The 24,345-nt window shown below is 35.1% G+C and overlaps 1 protein-coding gene and 1 non-coding gene across 2 annotated transcripts in view; one reads left to right on the forward strand and one right to left on the reverse strand.

The window, feature by feature from the left end:
- The window catches only part of Rabep1 (rabaptin, RAB GTPase binding effector protein 1), a 132,225-nt gene that overhangs the window by 62,170 nt on the left and 45,710 nt on the right, over nucleotides 1-24,345 (forward strand). Inside the window, exons 3-5 of the mRNA XM_047544085.1 lie at nucleotides 11,674-11,877; nucleotides 14,136-14,296; nucleotides 17,578-17,697. Of these exons, the coding sequence (XP_047400041.1) occupies nucleotides 11,674-11,877; nucleotides 14,136-14,296; nucleotides 17,578-17,697 (485 nt within the window). The remainder of the gene's footprint in view (nucleotides 1-11,673; nucleotides 11,878-14,135; nucleotides 14,297-17,577; nucleotides 17,698-24,345) is intronic.
- Nucleotides 3,020-3,127, reverse strand: LOC124981472 (U6 spliceosomal RNA). The gene has a single exon (XR_007107996.1). It is a non-coding gene; the product is annotated as a U6 spliceosomal RNA (small nuclear RNA).

Raw genomic sequence — 24,345 nt, forward strand, 5'->3', positions numbered from 1 at the left:
CTTATGAACTTTTGTAGGAAGATTTTGTGTCTCAGTCTTTTATACACTGGGTCAGACATAGAAAAGAAAGAGCACACCTGTAATACAGTGATTTGGCAGGCTAAGGCAGAAGGATTGTGAGTTCAAAGCCAGCCTCAACATAAGTGAGGTGCTAAGCATTGAGACCCTGTCTCTGAAAAAATACAAAATAGGGCTGGGGGTGTTGCCCAATGGTTGAGTGCCCCTGAGTTTAATCCCCAGTACCAAAAAAATAAAAAAAAGAAAAAAAGAAAAAAGAAAAAGAGAGAGGAGCTATACAGTTTATTTTGTGGGATTACTATGACCTCAATGCCTAAACAAGAAGCACTAATAACTACTGTAACAGACCAATGTCACTTATGATCATAGAGCTTAAAATCTTAAATAAAATTAATGTTAGTAGAGTGTTAAAAAACAGTATACCACTAGAAGTGCTTACTATGAATGCAAAAATAATTTACCATTGAACATCTGTTGGTATAACTCACTACATTAACTGATTTGTGGATTCCCTTGGATTTCAAGGACAAAAGACTATTTGAGAATAGTAAATAGTTTCACTTCTTATGACTTCTTTTCCAGTCTGGATTCCTTTTATTTATTTCTTTTTCCTTTCCCCACATTGGTCTAATGGTCCTGAACAGAACCTCAATCCAGTGCTGAAAGAAGTGGTAAGAGTGAACATCACTGTTCTGTTCCAGATTTTAGGAGGAAAGCATTCAGACTATAAACATTATGGGTGATATTAGCAGTGAGTTTTTGTAGATAGTCATTATCAGGTTGACAGTTTCCTACTATTCCTGATTTAGTATTTTTATAATGAAAGGTTGTTGAATCTTGTAAAATACTTTGTCTATTGGAATGATTATGTAGTTTTAGTTTTTTTTATCCTATTGATGTGGTTTATCACATTGATTTTTAAGTGCTGAAACATCCTTGCATTCCTGGGATATATCTCATTTGGTTATGCTGTCATTCTTTTTATGCATTGCTGAATTTGATTTCTTGGTACTTTGTTGAGGATTTCTGCATCCATTTTCCTAAGAAATATTGTTCTAGGTGTCTTTGTTCTAAAGTCTTTTTTTGGTTTTGGTAGGATAATACTAACCTCACAAAATGTTCCCCCAATCTATATTTTTACCATAGTTTTAGAAAGTAATGGTGTTAGTTCTGCCTTCATATTCAGTAATATAAGTTATATTAAATAATATGTCATTATACACTAATAATGCTGAATAATTCTTTAAAACTGTTATGATCTCCTCTTGGGAAAAAAAAAACTCTCTTTAACTTTCTAATTTTATGATTAATTTTTTTATTTTAGTGCACTGGTTAGGAAGGCTTCTGATAAAATAATGAATTAAAGAACTGATAACAGGCTTTCTTGTTTCACCCAGAGATATGATATATATGTTATAGGTTTCTAATACAAACATTGTCACAGGGTAAGACAATCCCCCTTCAGTTACTATTTTAGAGTTTCTACTACTAAGGAATGTTAAATTTTATTGATTGTCTTTTTCTGTTTTTTTGTTTTCAAAAGTATCAACACAAATAATGTACTTAATAAATGTAGCAAAATAAGTTCAAAACTTATACTCCAAAAACTTTAAAACATTGTTAAGTTAAAGGAAATTTGCATAAATGGAAAGACATCCCATGTTCATGGATCAGAGGACTTAATATTATTATGAGGCATTATTCCCCAAATTGATCTACAGATTCAGTGCAGTGTCTTTCAATATCCCACGTGGTGTCTTTGTAGAAACTGACAAACTGATCCTAAAATCTTTGTGGAAATTCTAGAGATATAGAATAGTCACAACAATCTTTTAAAAAAGAACAAACTGTGAATTTTCATGTTTTATGACTTCAAGACTTACTACAAAGCAACAATAATCAAGAAAATGTGGCACTGGTATAAGGAGAGACATAAATCCGTGGAATAGAATTGAGAATCCAGAAATAAATCCTTATCTATATATCAGTTGCTTTTCTGCCAGATGCAAAACAATTTAGTGAGACAAAGATTTGTCTTTGTGCTTACATTTGGATACCTACATGCAAAAGAATGAAGTTGAACTTCTATCATCTACAATAATTAACAAATAATTAATAATTAACAGTAATTAATGCAAAATGCATAAAGACACATGTAAAAATTGAACTATCAACTCTTAGAAGAAAACATAGAGGTAAATCTTTGTGATCTTAGATTAGGCAATTATATTTTGACTAGAAGTGGGAACAACCAAAGAAAAATCAGAATAAATCAGAATTCATCCAAATTAAAAACAAACAAACCAACCCTCTTGTGCTTTCAAGGACACCATTAAGAAAGTGAAAAGAAAATGGACAAATGGCCAGTAGACATATGGTAAGGTACTCAAAAGTCATCAGAAAAACACAAAAATTACGAGAGCCAGACATGGTGGCTCATTCCTGTAATCCCAGTGACTCAGAATACTGAGGCAGGATTGCAATTTCAAGAACAGCCTCAGCAATTAGCCAGACCCTGTCTTAATATTTAAAAAAGGGGTGGGGGCAGGTTACTGCGATTGTAACTCAGTGGTGGTGTACCCCTGACACTAACCACCAGTTCTGGGGAAAATATTTACAGACAGGTGCAGTGGTGCATGCGAGCAATTTGTGAGGCTAAGGCAGGAGAACTGTAAGTTTGAAGCCAGCCTCCATAATTTAGTGAGACCTTGTCTTTTAAAAAAAAAAAAAAAAAAAAAAAAGGACTGGAATTGTGACTTAGTGCTTAAGAGTATAGCAGAGGGGGGAAAAACAACAAAAAATGTTGTAGTGGGATTGAACTTAGAGCCTTGTGCATCCTAGTCAAGTGAGCCACATCCCTGCCCTCTTAAAATTTTGTTTTCAAACAGAGTTCCACTCAGTTACCAACATGGCCTGGAAGTTTGGATCCTTCTGCCTCGCCCTCTGAGTAGCTAGAATTACAGACACGTGCCATTGTGCCCGGCTCCTAACATTAGATTTTTTTTTCATGGAATGCTTCATTAAATTTGCCTGTCATCCTTGTGCAGGGGCCACGCTAATCTTCTCTATATTGTTCCAACTTTAGTATGTATTCTACCAGAGTGAGAACTTATTTTCTATTTTTTAAATTGGTGCATTATGATTATACATAACTGCAATTCATTGCTACATATTCATACATGCACACAGTATAACGGTATAATTTGGTTAACATCACTTCCCAGTAATAACATAATTCTTTATGATGAGAAACTTGAAACTTTCCCACCAAGATCAGGAGCAAGAATCTCACCATTAATTTTTTCTTAACATGAAGATAATACCTTTATGTATTTTCGCATAAAATTTATAAATTGACGTATTATAGAAAACATCTGTAAATACACAAAAGTTGATCAAATATGCATTTCAATAATAATAAAACAACTTTAAATACTGTTTTATATCCTGGTTTCTTTTTTTTATTTTATTTTAAACAAATGGGATACATGTTGTTTTCTCTGTTTGTGCATGGAGTAAAGGCATACCATTTGTGTAATCAAAAATTTACATAGGGTAATGGTGTTTGATTCATTCTCTTATTTTTGTCCCTTTCCCCCACCCCTCCCACCCCTCTTTTCCCTCTATATAGTCCTTCCTTCCTCCATTCTTGCCTCCCCTCACCCCCCATTATGTGTCACCATCTGCTTATCAGTGAGATCATTTGTCCTTTGGTTTTTTGAGATTGGCTTATCTCACTTAGCATGATATTCTGTAATTTCATCCATTTGCCTGCAAATGCCATAATTTTATTCTTTATGGCTGAGTAATATTCCATTCTGTGTGTGTGTGTATATAATATATATATATATATATGTGTGTATATATATATATATATCACAGTTTCTTTATCCATTCATCAATTGAAGGACATCTAGGTTGGTTCCACAATCTGGCTATTGTGAATTGAGCAGCTATGAACATTGATGTGGCTGCATCTCTGTAGTATGCTGATTTTAAGTTCTTTGGGTATAAACCAAGAAGTGGGATAGCTGGGTCAAATGGTGGTTCCATTCCAAGCTTTCTAAGGAATCTCCACACTGCTTTCCAGAGTGGCTGCACTAATTTGCAACCCCACCAGCAATGTATGAGAGTACCTTTATCCCCATATCCTTGCCAACACCTATTGTTGCTTGTATTCTAATTGGGGCGAGATGGAATCTTAGGGTAGTTTTGATTTGCATTTCTCTTTATTACTAGAGATGTTGAACATTTTTTCAAATATCTATTGATTGCTTGTAGATCTTCTTCTGTGACGATCTTCTTCTTCTGTTCATATCCTTAGCTCATTTGTTGATTGGATTATTTGTATTCTTGGTGTAGTTTTTTGAGTTCTTTATATATTCTGGAAATCCGTGCTCTATCTAAAATATGAGTGGCAAAGATTTTTCTCCCACTCTGTAGGTTCTCTCTTCACATTGCTGATAGTTTCCTTTGCTCACAGAAAGCTTTTTAGTTTGAATCTATCCCAGTTGTTGATTCTTACTTTTATTTCTTGTGCTATGGGAGTTCTGTTAAGGAAGTCTGATCCTAGGCCGACATGTTAAAGACTAGGACCTACTTTTTCTTCTATAAGATGAAGGGTCTCTGGTCTGATTCCGAGGTCCTTGATCCATTTTGAGTTGAGTTTTGTGCAGGGTGAGAGATAGGGATTTAGTTTTGTTCTGTTGCATATGGTTTTCCAGTTTTCCCAGCACCATTTGTTGAAGAGGCTATCTTTTCTCCATTGCATATTTTTGGCCCCTTTGTCTAGTATGAGAAAATTGTATTTATTTGGGTTTGTGTCCATGTCCTCTATTCTGTACCATTGATCTACCTTTCTCTTTTGGTACCAATTCCATGCCGTTTTTGTTACTATTGCTTTGTAGTATAGTTGAAGTTCTGGTATTGCGATACCCCCTGCTCACTCTTCCTGCTAAGGATTGCTTTAGCTATTCTGGGTCTTTTATTTTTCCAAATCAATTTCATGATTGCTCGCTCTATTTCTGTAAGGTACGTCATTGGGATTTTAATTGGAATTGCATTAAATCTGTATAGTACTTTTGGTAGTATGGCCATTTTGACAATATTAATTCTGCCTATCCAAGAACATAGGAGATCTTTCCATCTTCTAAGGTTTTCTTTAATTTCTTTCTTTAGTGTTCTGTAGTTCTCATTGTAGAGGTCTTTCACCTCTTTTGTTAGATTGATTCCCAAGTATTTTATTTTATTTTTTTTGAGGCTATTGTGAATGGGGTAGTTTTCCTAACTTCTCTTTCCAAAGATTCATCACTTATGTATAAAAATGCATTAGATTTATGAGGATTGATCTTGTAACCTGCTACTTTACTGAATTCACTTATGAGTTCTAAAAGTTTTCTGGTGGAATTTCCCAGTTTCTCTAAATCTATAATCATGTCATCAGCAAACAGTGATAGTTTGAGTTCTTCTTTTCCTATTCGTATCCCTTTAATTTCCTTGATCTGTCTAATTGCTCTGGCTAGAGTTTCGAGGACAATGTTGAATAGAAGTGGTGAAAGAGGGCATCCCTGTCTTGTTCCAGTTTTTAGGGGGAATGCTTTCAGTTTTTTACCATTTAGAATGATATTGGCCATGGGCTTAGCATAGATGGCCCTTACAGTGTTAAGGAATGTTCTCACTATCCCTATTTTTTCTGGTGTTTTGAGCATGAAGGGATGGTGCTGTATTTTATCAAATGCTTTTTCTGCATCTATTGAAATAATCATGTGATTCTTGACTTTAAGTCTGTTGATATGGTGAATGACATGTATGGATTTCTGATGTTGAACCAACCTTGCATCCCTGGGATGAAACCCACTTGATCGTGATGCACTATCTTTTTAATATATTTTTATATGCGATTTGCTAAAATTTTGTTGAGAATTTTTGCGTTGATGTTCATTAAGGATGTTGGTCTGAAATTTTATTCCTCGATGTGTCTCTGTCTAGTTTAGGTATCAGGGTGATATTGGCTTCATAGAATGAGTTTGGGAGGGTTCCCTCCTCTTCTATTTCACGGAATACTTTGAAAAGTATTAGAATGAGCTCTTCTTTAAAGGTTTTGTAGAACTCAACTGAGAACCCATCTGGTCCCGGACTTTTCTTTGTTGGTAGGCTTTTGATTACTTCTTCTATTTGATTACTTGAAATTGATTTATTTAAGTTGTATAGGTCCTCCTGGTTCAGTTTAGGTAATTCATATGTCTCTAGAAACCTGTTGATGTCTTCAAGATTTTCTGTTTTGTTGGAATATAGATTTTCAAAATAGCTTCTAATTATGTTTTGTATTTCACTTGTGTCTCTTGTGATATTTCCTTGTTCATTCCGAATTTTAGTAATTTGAGTTTTTTCTCTTTCTCTTTGTTAGTGTGGCTAAGGTTTTATCAATTTTGTTTATTTTTTCAAAGAACCAACTATTTATTTTGTTGATTTTTTTTCTATTGTTTCTTTTGTTTCAATTTTATTGATTTCAGTTCTGATTTTAACTATTTCCTGTCTTCTACTACTTTTGGTGTTGATCTGTTCTTCTTTTTCTAGGGCTTTGAGCTGTAGTGTTAAGTCGTTTGTTTTTTTCTTCTTTCGTTGAATGTGCTCCGTGAAATAAATCTTCCTCTAAGTACTGCTTTCATAGTGTCCCAGAGATTTTGATATGATGTGTCTTTGTTCTTGTTTACTTCTAAGAATTTTTTTTTTATTTCTCTCCTGATGTCTTCTGTTGTCCATTCATCATATAATAGTGTATTATTTAATATCCAGGTGTTGGAGAAGTTTCTGTTTTTATTCTGTCATTTATTTCTAATTTCAATCCATTATGATCTGATCGAATACAAGGTAGTATCTGTATCTTCTTGTATTTGCTAACATTAGCTTTGTGGCATAAAATTTGGTCTATTTTAGAGAAGGCTCCATGTGCTGCTGAGAAGAAAGTGTATTCGCTCTTTGTTGGATGGTATATTCTATAAATGTCCGTTAAGTCTAAATTATTGGTTGTGTTATTGAAATCTATGGTTTCTTTGTTTAGTTTTTGTTTGGAAGATCTGTCCAGTGGTGAGAGAGATGTGTTAAAATCACCTAGTATTATTTTGTTGTGGTCTATTTGATTTCTGGAACTGAGAAGGATTTGTTTGATGTACATGGATGAGCCAGTGTTTGGGGCATAGATATTTATGATTGTCATGACTTGCTGATTTATGCTTCCCTTAAGCAGTATGAAATGTCCTTCTTTATCCCTTCTGACTAGTTTTGGCTTGAATTCCACATTATCTGAAATGAGGATGGTTACTCCACAGCTTTTTTTGCTGTGTCCATGTGCATGGTATGTTTTTTCCCATCCTTTCACCTTTAGTCTGTGGGTATCTCTTTCTATGAGATGAGTCTCTTGCAGGCAGCATATTGTTGGATTTTTCTTTTTAATCCAATCTGCTAGTCTATGTCTTTTGATTGATGAGTTCAGGCCATTAACATTCAGGTTATTATTGTGATATGATTTGTATTCCCAGTCATTTGACTCATTTTTGTTTTTTGACATGACTTGGTTTCTCCTTTATTTGGCTGTTCCTTTAAGCTAGTTCCTCCGTTTGCTGATTTGCATCTTTGTTTTTCATCTCTTTCTCATGGAATATTTTGCTGAGAATGTTCTGTAATGCCGGCTTTCTTTTTGTAAATTCTTTGAGCTTTTGTTTATCATGGAAGGATTTTATTTCGTCATCAAGTCTGAAGGTAAGTTTTACTGGGTATAAGATTCTTGGTTGGCATCTGTTTTCTTTCAGGGCTTGGTATATGTTGTTCCAGGCCCTTCTAGCTTTTAGGATCTGGATTGAAAAATTTGCTGATATTCTTATTGGTTTCCCCCTGAATGTAATTTGATTCTTTTCTCTCGCAGCCTTTAAAATTCTGTCTTTATTTTGTATGTTAGGTATTTTCATAATAATGTGCCTTGGTGTAGGTCTGTTGTAATTTTGTATATTTGGAGTCCTATAAGCCTCTTGTACCTGGTTTTCCATTTCATTCTTCAGATTTGGGAAATTTTCTGATATTATTTCATTGAATGATTGTTCATTCCTTTGGTTTGTTTCTCTAAGCCTTCCTCAATCCCAATAATTCTTAAATTTGGCCTTTTCATGATATCCCTTAATTCTTGTAGATTCTGTTCATGATTTCTTACCATCTTCTCTGTTTGTTCAACTTTGTTTTCAAGATTAAATATTTTGTCTTCAATGTCTGAGGTTCTGTCTTCCAGGTGTTCTATCCTATTGGTTATGCTTTCTATGGAGTTTTTAATTTGGTTTATTGTTTCCTTTATTTCAAGGATTTCTGTTTTGTTTTGTTTTTTTTTTCAGTATCTCTAACTCTTATTGAAATAATCTTTTGCTTCCTGTATTTCCTATTTTAACTGTCTATTGGTGTGATTATTTAATGCCTGCATTTGCTCTTTCATCTCCTCCTTCAATGCCTGCATTTGCTCTTTCATCTCCTCATTTGCTTCCCTGATCATTTTAATTATGTACATTCTGAACTCCCTTTCTGACATTTCTTCTGCCATGCTGTCATTGGGTTTTATTGATATAGCATCTAGGTTTGTTTGGGACATTTTCTTCCCTTGTTTTCTCATATTGGCCAGATATCAGTGGGACTCTGAGATATTGCAGATTTCCTCTTTTGGCTTATAGTGTCCCTGTAGATTTCCAATAACTCACCTCTTAGCCTTCAGTAGCCTGAAGTCTTGGACGAACTTGATAATGCAGTGCTTCCGAAGAAAGCTGCCCCTAGCCCGCTGCTGGGTCCAGGGCTGGGGGCTGACTTTGTGTGGAAAACCTCTCACTGGGCGGGCCTGCTCCGAGAAGCTGGCTGTGGACCGGGTCTGCCGCCTGAGGGAGCCGGGCTGCTCAGGGAAATCACTCGCTGCCCTGCTCCAAGAAGCTGCCCACTATCCTGGCCTGCCGCCTGGGCCGAGCTTCGCTCCGTGGGAGAGACTCACCCAGCGGCTCTGTGTTGGTCAGAGTCTCTGAATACCTCCCCTTCTTGAATCCTGAGTTCTGGAGCTACGGGTGGTGCAGTCACCCTCTAGTCCGCCATCTTGGATCTCACCATTGATTTTTAACATAGTCCTAGCTAATGCAGTCAGATGAGAAAAGGAAATGAAAGGTATATGGATTGGGAAAGAATAATAAAACTGTACTTGTTCATAAATGACATGATTGTCTATGTAGAAAATGCAAAAGAACTGGGTGTGATGGTTGGGAGTTCAGGAACTAATAAGCAAGTATAGCAAAGGTTTCTTGATATAAAGTTAATTAGGAAAAGTCAGTTGCTTTCCTGCATACCCGTGTGAACAAATAGAATTTGAAATTAAAAACATTACCATTTACATTAACTTGCAAAATCAAAATGCTCATGTATAATCTTAGCAATATGTATAAGATCTATATGAGTGAAACTCTAAAACCATGATGAAAGAAATCAAAGAACTAGTCATGGTGGCACATGTCTGTAATCCCAGTTACATGGGAAATTGAGACAGGAAGATCTCAAGTTTGAGGGCAGCCTTGACTATTTAGCAAGACCTTGTCTCAAAAAGGGCTGGAGTTATGACTCAGTGGTACAGTGATCTTGGATTCCAGTACTGCAAGGTGGTCAAAAAAAAAAGAACTAAGTAAATGGAATAATGTCCTATGTTCGTGGCTAGGAATACTCAATAGGGTCAAGCGTGAGTTCTTCACAACCTGCTCTGTATATAGATTCAGCAAAATCCCAATCAGAATCCCAGCATATTATCTTATAGACACTGACAAATTGATTCAAAAGTTATATATACCAAGTCAAAAGACCTAGTATAGCCAACTCAGTATTGGAGGTGAATAACAAAGACTAAAGATTGATACTACCTGTCTTTAGTACTATACATAAAGCTACAGTATTATTAGTGAGAGAATAGACAAATAACTCAATATAACAGAAAGAGTAGACAGCCTAGAAATATATACTTGTAAACATAGTTCAACTGATCCTTGACAAAGGAGTAAAGATAGTATTTGGCAAAAAATGGTCTTTTCAAAGGGTGCTGGACATCCACATACAAAACAGTGAATATAGATTTAACCCTTAAGCCCTTGACAAAAGTCAACTCAAAATGAATCATAGACCTAAATGTAAAGTTTAAAACTATAAATCTCTTAGGAATTAACATGAAAGAAAATCTTGATGACCTTGGATGTGAAGCCAGAGGCACAATTCATGAAGGAAATTGTAAGGTGGACATAATTAAAATTAAAAATTTCTACTCTGTGACTCTAGGAAGAGATTGAGACAAGCCACAGACTGGGAGAAGCTATTTGAAAAAGATACATATTTGAAAAAGACCAGTGATTGCTAGGAGTGGGAAAAAGGGAGGAATGAATAGGCAAAGCCCAGGATTTTTAGGGCAGTGAAACTATTCAGACAATAGATACTATAATGATGATACATATCATTATACACTTGTCAAAACCTGTAGAATGTACACCAGGAGTGAACCTTAAATGTAAATGATGGACCATGGGAGATAATTGCCAATGTAGGTTCATTAGGTGTACTATTATACTACTGTGGTGCAGTATATCTAGAGGGGATAAAGTGGTGTGTATATTGGAATATCGGGTGTGTGGGAAATCTTTATATTTATTGCTCAATTTTGCTGTAAATCTAAAGCCACTCAGAAAAAGTTTATTAATAAGTCTGAGAGTTGTCTCAGTGTATGTGGAGTGCATATGGATGGATCAGGCAAGATTTGTCATGGTGTTTGGTTGATAGAGCTGGCTGGTAGATTCACGAGGTTTATAACTTTGGATATTTGGTAGGGCAGATTCCCCTACATTATTTGAAACTATCATGACCTTTGTTTTTAAACTTTTATTATGTAAAAATTTCAGTGTAGCTAGGTGAGGTGGCACACACCTGTAATTGCAGCAACTCAGAAGGCTGAGACAGAAGGATCACAGGTTCAGGATCAGCCTCAGCAACATAGTGAGGCCCTGTCTCAAAAATAAATAAATAAATAAAAAGGGCTGTGGATATGGCTCAATGGTAAAGCACCCCTGTGTTCAATCTCTAATACAAAATAAAACAAGTACACAAGAGTAGACAAAGTAGTTTAAGTAATGCAGTGTTAGACAGTATTGGCATGAGAATAGACAAATAGATCATATTTTAGAATGGAGTTCCCCAAATCAGACTCTTGTATGTGGAGATTTGATCCATGACAAAGATGACAATATCAAATTGGGAAAAGACTGGGACAGTGGTTATGGAATAATGAGAACTTACAGGTTGTTGTACTGATAATTTTTAATCCCCGTTTTGTACATGTGGACATTTAGACCAGAGAGTTTAAATAACTTGACCAGGTTTCATTTAGTCAGTGGTGGAAGAGCCTAAATATAGCTTTAAAACTATGACCTTAACCACTGTATCATTAGATAGTTAATAATTTATGTGGTACCCAGCATAGTTTAAATTTTATCTCACAAATGGTGTGTCACTTTCTATGTCAACATTTTAAAATCTAAATTCAACTTCACTAGATTACCAGTCTGATAAAGTGACTGCCTCATTAATAGAATGTCTTTTACTTTTTTCCAGAGGATCTGAAGAGGCAAAATGCAGTGTTACAAGCTGCACAGGATGATTTGGGACACCTTCGGACACAGCTGTGGGAAGCTCAAGCAGAGATGGAGAATATTAAGGCTATTGCGACAGTCTCTGAAAATACCAAGCAAGAAGCTATAGATGAAGTGAAAAGGCAGTGGAGGGAAGAAGTTGCTTCACTTCAGGCAGTTATGAAAGGTAAAGACAAAGATTAGTTCTATGGCTTTATAAGATAACTAAATGTTTGTAATTAAGAACATTTTCACATGGTCTGAGTTCAATTCTGACTTTTTGTACTGTCATCTTTAAAGATGTACTATCAGCTAAAAGGGAAGTAGGACAGGTGTGGTGGCTTATACCTATAATCCCAGCCAATTAGGAGGCTGAGACGGGAGGATTGAAAGTTTAAGCCTGGGTGATTTAGCAAGACCCTCTCTCAAAATGAAATTAAAAAGAAAGGTATGGTGGTGCACACCTGTAATCCCAGTGACTTGGGAAGCTGAGGCAGAAAGATTGCAAGTTCAAAGCCAGCCTCAGCAACTTAGCAAGACCCTGTCTCAAAATAAAAAGGGCCAGGGATGTAGCTCAGTGGTTAGGTGCCCCTGGGTACAATCTCTGTTACCAAAAAAAAAAAAAAAGAAAGACCGGGGATGTGGCTCTCTGGTAAAGTGCTTGCTTAGCATATATAAGTCCGTGAGCTCTGTCCCCAGCACTACTTAAAAAAAAGGAAGTTAATGATAGTGTAAATGGTGTATCATTCTGTCTTTAACAGATTTAATAATAAAGAGTTACAATGAGAGTGTTATAGAGATATTGCATTAAATGAAGACTATAGTTAATTGTTAGGTTTAAAGCAGGGCTTAAATGTGGATTTTATAAGAGTTAGGCATATAATGTCATTGAATAAAGCTGTGTGGGCACAGGGAATGTGATGAACTGGAGAGAGCTGCCATGCAAAAGGCAAAGTGATTATTTACATTTAATAGCTGTAACTAATTATTGCTTTTCTGGTCGAGTGTTGCCATGTTGTTTAGATTTTTAAGAAAAATTTGTATTTACATGTGAAATCTTTACAGTCAGGGATAGAATGATCTTAGGGTTAATACTTTATGGGCTTCCAGCCTGTGACATTTGTCTGAAGGAGGTATTGTAGTTTGGTCTCTATCTCCTTTTGGCACTAATATTTAATTGCTTCCCACATTTCCAAGAAGATAATGATAAAATGAAATAACTTCCCCCCGAATCTTTGGGATTATAGAATTAGTTAACATGATAAGTGTGATTCCTGCAGCATCTTCACATTTATATGTCATTTTTCCCTCAGTGTTCTTTGTGAGAAGACAAGCCCTTCTGAATCTATATTATCAAGTAAGGATTACTGTAGGCATCCATTAGCAAATCTGGTATAGTGATTTCCCCAAAGAGGAGTTCATTTTTCTCACAGAAGTTCAGCTGCAGGTAATCTAGGGCTGGTTAAAATCGTCCTATGATGTCACCACTGTCCGTAGCTTCTGCAGTCCATCTGTTGCTTCATCCTTGCCTGTGGTTTTCAACTTTGTCTTTGCCTCATAGCTCACAAATGGTTGCTTCTCCTCCAGTCTATATCAGAAGAGCAAGTTTTCAAGAAACCACCAACATGTACTCCCCTAATACTTTTTTTGATATAGTCACCCATAATTACAAGGAAACTGTATAGTATAGTTTCTGTTTTTATTTTTTGTGGTATGGAAATCCAACCCAGGGCCTCATGCATGTGAAACAAGCACTGAACATGAAAGCCCTTAGCATGAAAATGTTTATTTTTTTGTGTGGGTGCTGGGGATTGAACCCCAGGGTCACTTAACCACTGAACCACATCCCAGTACTTTTTTTTTTTTTGAGACAGGATCTTGCTAAGTTACTTAAGACCTTGCTAAGTTGCTGAGGATAGCCTCAAATTTGAGATCCTCCTCACTCAGCCTCCAGCATCACTGGAATTATAGGGTGTGCCACCACACCCAGCTTGAAAATGTAGATTTTAAATTGGGCACATTGACTTCCTAACTAAAACTTTGATTTTATTAGCAAAGAAGACAGAGTGGAAATGAATAATTAATTAATGTGTCTATCACATAAAGTTTTAAGATTACTTTACTTCATAGAATTTATTTCAAATTAGAATTTTTAGTTATAGCATAATATTTAAGAAGTAAATCCATTTTCCTCCACTTCCAGGTGTTTGGACATGTTATATTTGTCTTGGGATCCATAGTGGTAGAACATAGATTTTGGAGTTGGCTTTGAGTTCAGGCTTTGTTTATTAAGAACTAGGAATGTTAGCTTCATTTAATTTTTTTGTGAGTTAATAGTTTTTAAGAAATTAAGCATAAGATCTTTTTATGACTTAAAAAATTTCAGTGTACCAGACATTTTCCCCCACAATGCTTAGACATGAAATACGTGGTAATGTTTTGTAGAAACAGTTCGTGACTATGAGCACCAGTTTCACCTTAGGCTGGAACAGGAGCGAACACAGTGGGCACAGTATCGAGAAACTGCAGAAAGGGAAATAGCTGATTTAAGAAGAAGGCTGTCTGAAGGTCAAGAGGAAGAAAATTTAGAAAACGAAATGAAAAAGGTATGAAAGAATATGTTTATCTGTAGAAATATTTGAATCTAGATGCAGAATGTTGTTGTAGTACTGGAAGTACTTTTATGTTTTCTGCCAGAGGAATTATTGGGACAGAGATAGTACTAGATAATGTGATGTCCTTCCCTGAGACAATGTGTGTGACTCACTCCCCTACCATCTTTAAATCTTTGATTAGATGCCACCACCTCATGAGACCGTTCTGTCCTCCCTATTTCACCTTGCAACCTCCCTATTTCACCTTGCAACCTCCCTCTCCCACCTACCACAACTCGTGATTTCCCATATCCTACTCTAGTTTTTCTTTTTCCTTGTCTGTCAATAATGTTTTAAAATTATATTAACGTCATCTTTATGAACACTTCCTTAGAATTGTCTCAATTTAAAATCCTGGGTTATAGTAAAATATAGAAATAAACCCTTTTTTCCCACTTTCAGGTAGGCGGATAGTGTGACATGTTATATTTGTCTTGGGAACCATAAAAAACCACGTATTTCTTTATAAAGCACTGCATGTGTTTTCATAAGCACATATTTCTTTATAAAACAGAGTTCATTTTTTGTGTTTATTGTTTGCAAACTTTCTTTGTTAGAATGTAAGTTCCATGAGAGTAGAAATCTTTATTTGCCTAGATTAGTATCTACCACATAGGTGTTCAATAAATATTTTTTTAGTAAGGCTTGTTGCTCAATAATTGTGTTTAAACCAAAGTTATAGAACAGATGTCAGTTTTCCTTCTTTCTCAGTTTACCTTGGTTCCTGTGTGAAAGAATGCTTGAGCATATTACCATATAATGCCTGAATACGGAACTACTAAATATGAGACATTTTATCATTGAGAATATAAAAAAACCTTTTACCCAATTTGATTATGTAAGCTAAGTATTTTTGATTTATATACAAACATTTTTACTATATATTTTAGTTGTTGATGAACCTTTATTTTATTTATTTATTTTTATGTGGTGCTGAGAATCAAACCCAGTGTCTCACACATGCTAGACAAGTGCTCTACCCCTGAGCCACAACCCCAGCCTACAAACGTATTTTTAAAATCACAGTATCTTAAAATTTTCAAAATAATTTTTTCAATAGGATTATGATCTTTTATTACTAATCCAAATAATGTATTTGTTATTTCCACAGTATGCCACTTTGTTATTTAAAATTTTTTAATTTTTAAAATAAACTTTACTAGAACCATTTCTGATTAGCAGAAAATTTATAAGGTAATAGACAGTTCCTATATGCTCCGTGCCCAGTTTTTCTTATTAATCTTATATTAATATATTTGTTAGAGTTAATGAACTTATATCCATTCATTATTACTAAGGTATGTTCTTTATATTCAGATTGCATTAGTTTTCACCTAATGTCCATTTTTTTCTGTTCACTATCTTTTCCAGGATACCACATTGAGTTTAGTCATGTCCTCCTGGGTCTTCTTGGACTTAACAATTTCTCAGATTTTCCTTGTCTTTAATGACCTTTCTTTCATTTAAAAAAAAAAAAAAATTTATAGACTGCATTTTGATTTATTGTACACAAATGGGGTACATCATTTCGTTTCTTTGATTGTACACAATGTAGATTCATACCATTCATGTAATCGTACATGTACATAGGGTAATGACATCTGTCTCATTCCACCATTTTTCGTACCCCTCTTCCTCTCATTTCTCTCTAAAGATGCTCTTTAAAAGCTCGTTTACAATGACATTTAACACTTGGAATTGTGAGGTTATATTTGTATTTATAAATAACTACAGAGACTGGGAATGTATCTCAGTGGTAGAGCACTTGCCTAGCATGTGTGAGGCACTGGGTTCGATCCTCAGCACCACGTAAAAATAAATAAATAAAATAAAAGTCTGTTGACAACTACAACTAAAAAAATTTTTTTTAAACAACTGATACAGGGCTGGGGAGATAGCTCAGTTGGTAGAGTGCTTGCCTTGCAAGCACAATGCCCTGGGTTTGATCCCCAGCACCGCAAAAATAAATAAATAAATAAATAACTGTTACATTTTTTACTTTCTCTCATTTTTATTTCCTGATGATCTTTGTCAAGTGACCTCTGTAAGCATCCCAAACTAATCTTGACTGTGAAGATGTTTATAACTAACATGTCTTTTCCAAACAGTACTTAGTTCAAAATAAAATAAATGAAAATTGTAAGGATTTGAAAACAAAGTGAATCTGAATCCCTTTTTTCCAGGGGTTTTTTTTTTTTTTTTTTTTGGAAAATCCTGTTCATATTTTGGCATATATGTTTCCTTGTCCTGAACAATTTGGGATAAATTTTTGCTCATTTACATTCAGTGCCTAAGGTTAATTTTCTTTTTTGCTAGGAGGAAGAACTTCTACTTTTTAAGTCTGTCTTTGTTTCTCTGTCTTTGTATATATTAAAAAATGAAAATTTAGTTTCTCCATCAGTTTACAAGTTTATAGGGTTTTTTCCTTTTACTACATGGTTTTGAGAATGGAATTCAGAAAATAATGACATAGTTTTATGAGTTGTTCTTTGGGTTTGTCTCATTTAGAATTAAAAAGTAAAAGAATATGTAAAGTACTCTTTTTACAAACATGGATGGAGGCCTTTTTACAGCAACACGATTTTCTAACCTTTTAGAAAATACATTATTCTATTTTGTGTTTAAAATATCAGTTTTTTCAGTATTCTTAGGAAATTATGGTCTCTGTCTATAATCCCAGCAACTTGGGAGGCTGAAACAGGAGGATCTCAAATTCAAGATCAGTCTTCAACAATTTAGCAAGTCCCTCAGGAACTCAGTGAGACCCTGTCTCAAAATTAAAAAGAAAATAGCATGCCTGTAGTCCAAGTGGCTCAGGAGGCTGAGCCAGCCTCAGCAACTTAGCAAGGCCCTAAACAACTTAGTGAAATGCTATCTCAAAATAAAAAAGGGCTGGGGGTGTGACTCAGTGGTTAAGAGCACCCCTGAGGTTAAAAAAAAAAAAAAAAAAAAAAATTATGGTCTTATTAACTTAGTAACCAGGAGTTGAAAACAATTGTTGTGTGTATTTCCTTTTCTATTTGAGATATTTACTAACTCAGTTACTCAACTAAAAAGTCAAATTTGTCACAGTGAATCCATTTTTTCTATTTCAAATAGATTCAGTTTAATTTTGTGACTGTTAACAAAGCGCTTGGTATAATTGTTTGTAATACTAGTTTATAGATGGGTCAGGGTTTCTTAGAAAAACAATAAATGAGTTAGTTGTACCATTTAATTCTTGTTAACTGTAGGCCCAAGAAGATGCTGAAAAACTTCGGTCTGTTGTGATGCCGATGGAGAAGGAAATTGCAGCTCTGAAAGATAAACTGACAGAGGCTGAAGACAAGATTAAAGAGCTGGAGGCCTCAAAGGTTGTAAACCATTGAAATCCATCTGCCCTAATGCCATGAGCAAAATTAGAATCACTAAGGGGGAAAAACTAATTTAGACTCTGAATCTTAAGAATCTTGCTCTTGTTTATAATACAAAAAACTGCACAGTGTGGTGGTGCACACCTGTAATTCCAGCTACTCTGGAAACTGAGGAAGGATTGTAAACTGAGGCCAGCATGGGCAATTTAGGGAGACCCTGTCAGAAAATGAAAAAAGGAGCCGGGCATATCATGCAAACCTGTAATCCTGTTGCTTGGGAGTCTGAGGCAAGAGGATTGCAAATTCAAAGCCAGCCTCAGCAACATAGTGAGACTCGGACTCAAAATAAAAAATAAAAAAGAGTGGGGATATGGTCCCTGGGTTTGATCCCTGGTACTAAATAAATAAATAAATTGTGGAGGAGATGGGGGTTGGGTGTGATGTAACTCAGTGCTTAAGTACCTGCCTGGCACATGTGAGGTCCTGGGTTGAATCCTTAGTACCACCCCATCACCACTAAAATAAATAAATAAATAAGTAAAAGCATTGAGATGGTTTCTCCCTTATGGATATTTTAAATAATTATAATAATGTCTTATTATAAATTGCTACCTTATTTCAGATCTAGTGTTTATTTTCTTATCAAAATGACTCAATCTCAATAATTTTCTTATCTAGGAAAATAAACTATTCAGTGTTGACTTTGTTTTTTGATGGCATCCCCAGACTTGATCTTTTAGAGACACTATAGCTATAATAATGACTGATGTCCATAAAGACACACCCAAGAAAATACAAATGGATTGTTGGAAATTTTATTTGTTCTAGGTGTGGTAGTGCATGCTTCTAATCCAAGAGATTTGGGAGACTGAGGCAGAAGGATCACAGGTTTGAGGCTAACTCAACAACTTAGTGAGCCCTAAGCAACTATTTGAGATTCCGTCTCATAATAAAAAATAAAAAGGGCTGGGGACATAGCTCAATGGTAAAGTACCCCTGGGTTTAATCCCAGTACCAAAAACTAAAAGGAAGTAGAGGTATAGCTTAGTGGTAGAGTGCTTGCTTAGCATGTATGAAGCCCTGGGTTGCATCTCTAGGACCACCAAAAGAAAAAAAATAGGCAAATATTAAAAGTGGGAAAGAAACAAAAAAGATAAACAACAGCACAAAACAGGAATATAGAAACAAATGGGAATGTATCAATAATCCTAGTTAATGTGAATTTTGACCTGTGAGACCTACTAAAAGATTATCGGTTTAACTGATAAACATAAATTTATATTGCTTATAAGAGATTTACCTATAATAAAACCCCAAAGTAAGATTGAAATAAATATAACTTAGACTCCATCTCAAAAATGAATGGGGTGTAGATCAGCAGAAGTACCCTGGGTTCAATCCGCAGAACCAGAAACAAAGAAAAAACAAAATAGAAAAACATCCTGTGTAAATTCCAACCAAAAGAAAACTGATAGAGTAAGTGTATTATCAAATGGATAGGATAAGGGGGCAAAAAACTAATAAAGATGGAACCTACTTAATAATTCATCAGTAAGATAATTATGAACTTGAATGTGCCTTGTGTAGTCTTGAAACATGTGAATTAAAAAGTGACAACTATAAGAAGAAATTGAAACAATTACAGTAGGAAATTTGAACTGACCTTTAGAGAGGGCAAGGAGAAAAAAATATTAGTAGGGCTACAGGAATTTTGAAAAATTTGGATCATAATTTAGATTTAATAGACATATCAAGCCTTGTACCCAAAAGAAAGATAATATTTTATATTGTAGTAGAGCATAATAGTTAAAAATCACAGAATTTAGTAGTATAGGCAATCTTGGGAAAATTACTTAATCTTACTGTGCTTTTCTCAGCTGTAAAATGGGGACATTTTATAATACCCCTAAGGTTCGTTTGCATTAATAGATATGAGCCCTTAGGATAGTATGAGGGATAGGATTATTATTATTTTTAGATACATTATCCTTTTCATGATATATGTTAGCATTATGATACATTGTTTTTATACTGTATTTTATAATATATTTTTTCATAAGATCAGAAAGTGTTAACAAATTTCAAAGAATTGATGTTCTACAGATCTAGTTTGCCAATCCCAGATTATTCAGTTATTTACAACACAAAGACAGTCAAAATAAAATGCCTGGAAATAGGGGGGAAATCATGGAAAAACCAACCACAAAATATTTAAATCTATGGTGATATTTAACTCAAGAATGTAAAGGAGGGGCTGGGGTTGTGGCTCAGTGGTAGAGCACTTGTCTAGCATGTGTGAGGCACTGGGTTTGATCCTTAGCACCACATATAAATGAATGAGTAAAGTAGAGATCTATCAACATCTAAAAAAAAAAAAAAAAAAAAAAAGGAATGTAAAGGAAAATAGAGCCGGGTATGGTGATGCGCACCTATAATCCCAGTGTCTGGGAAAACCTCTTAGTTACCTAAGAATAAACAAAAATGGGTAAGATCTTTATAGAATACATTATAAATGAAGACCTGTGTGTATGTTCCGATAAAAAGAGCATTATAAAGGCTGAAACAGGAGGATCGGAAGTTCAAAGCCAGCCTCAGCAATAAGCAATTCAGTGAGACCCTGTCTTTAAATAAAACATAAAATAGGACTGGGGATGTGGTTCAGTGGGCCAGTGCCCCTGAGTTCAATCCCTGATTCCCCGCCTCTCGCAAAAAAAAAGTAGAGGAAAAAAGTACATGGTGAAAACTGAAAGTAAGTGGAAGGAAACAGTACAAATAAAAGCAGAAATTAGTGAGATAGAAAAGCAAAAGAACAAAGAGAATAATCAACATAATGAGAAACTGTAATAAGACAAATCTCTAATATTAAAGACTAATCAGGAAAAATGAAAAAAGTTTCTAATCAGAAATAAAATGGGACATAATTACAAATCCTTAGTGAATTAAAAATAATAAATACTACAAACAGTGTCCTACATAATAAACTTGAAAAAAGATGAAATTAAAAAAATTCTTATGAAATATAGTCAAAATTATCCCAAGATGACATAGGAAAGCTAAAGTAGTAATTATTGAAGAAAGTGAGTCTAGAATCAAAATCTTTCTTCTTCCTGCCTCCTCTTTCCAAGACATTAAATTCAGTTTTACAGGCAAATTTTTCAGAATCTTCTGGAAAGAGATAATCCTTATATTTTATAAACTGTGCCAGAGAATAGAAGAGAAAAAAGTTCTATAGCTCATTTTATGAGACTAGTAGATCCTCACTATAAAGAACCAACATGTAGAAAGGTAGTATAAGAAAAAAAAATCATAGATTTGTCTCACTTAGGAATCTGAAAGTGAAATTTTTAACATTTGTGGGTGGTGGGGGTGGAAAACAGCCAGGCATAGTTGCGCACATCTGTAATCCCAGGGATTAGGGAGGCAAAAGGATTGCAAACTCAAGGGCCCCCTGGACAATCTCACAAGTCCCAGTCTCAAAAACAAAAGCAAACAAAATAAAACAAAAAATTGGGGAAGTAGTTCAGTGGTAGAGCACTTGCCTAGCCTGTGTGAGGCAATGAGTTCAATCCCCAGTACTGAAGAAAAGAAAAGGGAAAAATATACATCACACCCAAGCAGGGAGTATTCCCAGCAATTTAAGGATGGCATATCATCAGACAACCTATTATTGTGATGTACCACATGAAAAGACTGAAGAGCAATATATTTCTCTTGGATTCAAAAAGACCTTTGATAAATTTAAACACTAAATAAAGGACTGTTTATCAAACCTTCAGCAAACAGTTAACAAATGTTTAGCAGTGTTGGGAACATTATGTGGAGACCTGTGCTCAGGAATTTTGTTGAGGTATTTTGTGGTCCTAGATGATATAGCAAGGCAACATAAAGAAATTAGTCAGAAAAACTGGAAAGAATCTGATGAAATTGATTTGATTGTCTATATAGAAAAACCAGAAAATTCACACCAGATTGTAGACCAAGTAAGAATCAACCAGTTGAAAGCTGTTCCAACAAGGTCAGCATAAAAAAAAGAAGTGTTTCTATAGTCCAGTAATATCCAATTAAAAGAATGTAATGGGAAGAAAGATCCCATTCACAACAGCAGAAAAACCTCTTACTTACCTAAGAATAAACAAAAATGGCTAAGATTTTTATATAATATATTATAAACAAAGACCTTTGTGTATGTTCCTGATAAAAAGATCAATTAGTGTAAATTCAGAATCCAGAAGAGTTTAATAAGGAACTTGACAATTAGATTATAGAATTATTACAGAGAGGTAACAGATCAGGAATACACCCAGCAAAATTTTAAAGAAGACATGGCAGGAGACTTGCTCTATCTTCCAGATACTAAGACGATTTGTTTCTTATTTCTGGATAAACAAGTGGACCAGTGAAATAGAATAGAGAGCCCAGAGACAGACCCGTATGTTTCTGGAAATTTGTACATGGCAGGTGACATTACAAATTAATGGAGAAGGAATGGATTTTAAAAATATGCTTTTTGCTGGGCACTGTGATGCATTCCTGTAATCCCAGTGATTCAGGAAGTAGAGGCAGGAGAATTTCAAGTTGGAGTTCAGCCTGGGCTGCTTAATGAGACCCTGTTTCAAAATAAAAAGGGCTGGGGTTATATTTCAGTGGTAGAGCACCCCTTGTTCAATCCTCAGTATTGGGGGGGTGGAGGTAGGAATATTTTCAAATAGTTATAAGTTCAGAATAAAGTGAGATTAACTTTATACCTCATACCTATGGAAATTAATTTCAGTCTGAGCTGGGGTTGTGGCTCCGTGGTATAGCACTTGCTTTTAGCACATGTGAGGCACTGGGTTCGATCCTCAACACCACATTAAAGGAAAAAAAAAAAAAAGATGTCCATCTACAACTAAAAATATATAAAAGATAAGTTTAAAAAAATCTAAAAGTGAAAAGTAAATCTTTAAAACTTTCAGATGTTAAAAAACTATAGATCTGGGGTGTGGCTCAGTGGTAGAGCACTTGCCTCTCATGTGCAAGGCCCTGGAGTTCACACATATGTGCACACAAAAGTTGTTGGGGTTAAAAAGATAATATTAGTTGGCGCAGTGGCACACGTGCCTATAATCCTAGTAGCTCAGAGGCTGAGGCAGGAGGATCACGAATTCAAAGCCAGCCTCAGTAAAAGTGAGGCGCTAAGCAACTCAGTGAGACCCTGTCTCTAAATAAAATGTAAATAGTTCTGGGGATGTGGCTCAGTGGTTGAGTGCCCTCAGTTCAATCCCTGTTACCCACCCCAACCACCACCACCAAAAAATATATTGACTATAGATGAAACTGTCAAATTTGGCTACCTTAGAATATAAAGTTCCTTGTTAAAAGGTCTACAAGAAGTTGAAAGAGAGAAACTATAGTCTGTGAGAAAATATCTGTAGCTCCAATTCCTGATAATTGATAGCTCAAATTAACAAAGATTGCCAAGTCTGTACATGACCAAAAGCCCAGTGACAAAACAGGTAAAGTAATGAATGAGTATACCCAAAGGACTTAAAATCAGCATAATATAGTGATGCAGCCACATCAATGTTCATAGCTGCTCAGTTCACAATAGCCAGATTGTGGAACCAACCTAGATGCCCTTCAGTTGATGAATGGATAAAGAAACTGTGGTATATATAAACAATGGAATATTACTCAGCCTTAAAGAAGAATAAAATTATGGCATTTGCAGGCAAATGGATGAAATTACAGAATATCATGCTAAGTGAGATAAGCCAATCTCAAAAAACCAAAGGACGAATGATCTCACTGATAAGTGGATGATGACACATAATGGGGGGTGGGAGGGTGGCAAGAATGGAGGAGGGAGGGACTATATAGAGGGAAGAGAGGGGTGGTAGGGGTGGGGGGAAGGAAAAAAATAAGAGAATGAATCAAACACCATTACCCTATGTAAATTTATGATTACACAAATGGTGTGCCTCTACTTCATGTACAAACAGAGAAACAAGATGTACCCCATTTGTTTACAATAAAAATAAATTTAAAAAAAAGAGGAAACTAGATAGTCAAGGAATGTAAACAAAAAATTTGGCTACACTAGAAATCAGAAAAATGAAAATAAAAATGGGGTACCATTTTAGCCAGATTATAAATCTTACAGAATAAATTTTTTACATTCAATTTACTGTTGGAGTGTTTCAGCTACTGTCATCACATCAGATCCCCAGTTCACTATTTTGGGGTTTCTCTTTCAGTGGTTTGTCCTCAGCCACTCCATCACCTGGATTTTTGTACATGTTCATAGGTTTTTGATATGAGTTGTTAGGGATTGTGGAATTCAAGAAGATTAAAATATTATGCTGCTGCTTTTATCATCTTCCCAGCTTCTCAATAGCTTTCAAATATTAGAAATTCACCGATTTTTAATTCAGTTGAATCTTTATTCTAAGAAGTAATAACTGGTAGAATTAAGAGTTATATACCATTATTTATAATGACTCTTTTGTCTCTTTGTTATCCTTTGGTGATAACAGGTGTCAGGGAAGGTGCCTCATAACAGCACTTTGATTAGTGCCTTGTGGTTGACTGACAACCTCCACCATCAAAACGCAGCTTCAGTAATCATTTTAGTACCATGTAATGTCTAGGAGTAAAGATAACTGAATA

This window comes from Sciurus carolinensis, chromosome 3 (assembly GCF_902686445.1).
Source record: "Sciurus carolinensis chromosome 3, mSciCar1.2, whole genome shotgun sequence".
Lineage (NCBI taxonomy): Eukaryota > Metazoa > Chordata > Mammalia > Rodentia > Sciuridae > Sciurus > Sciurus carolinensis.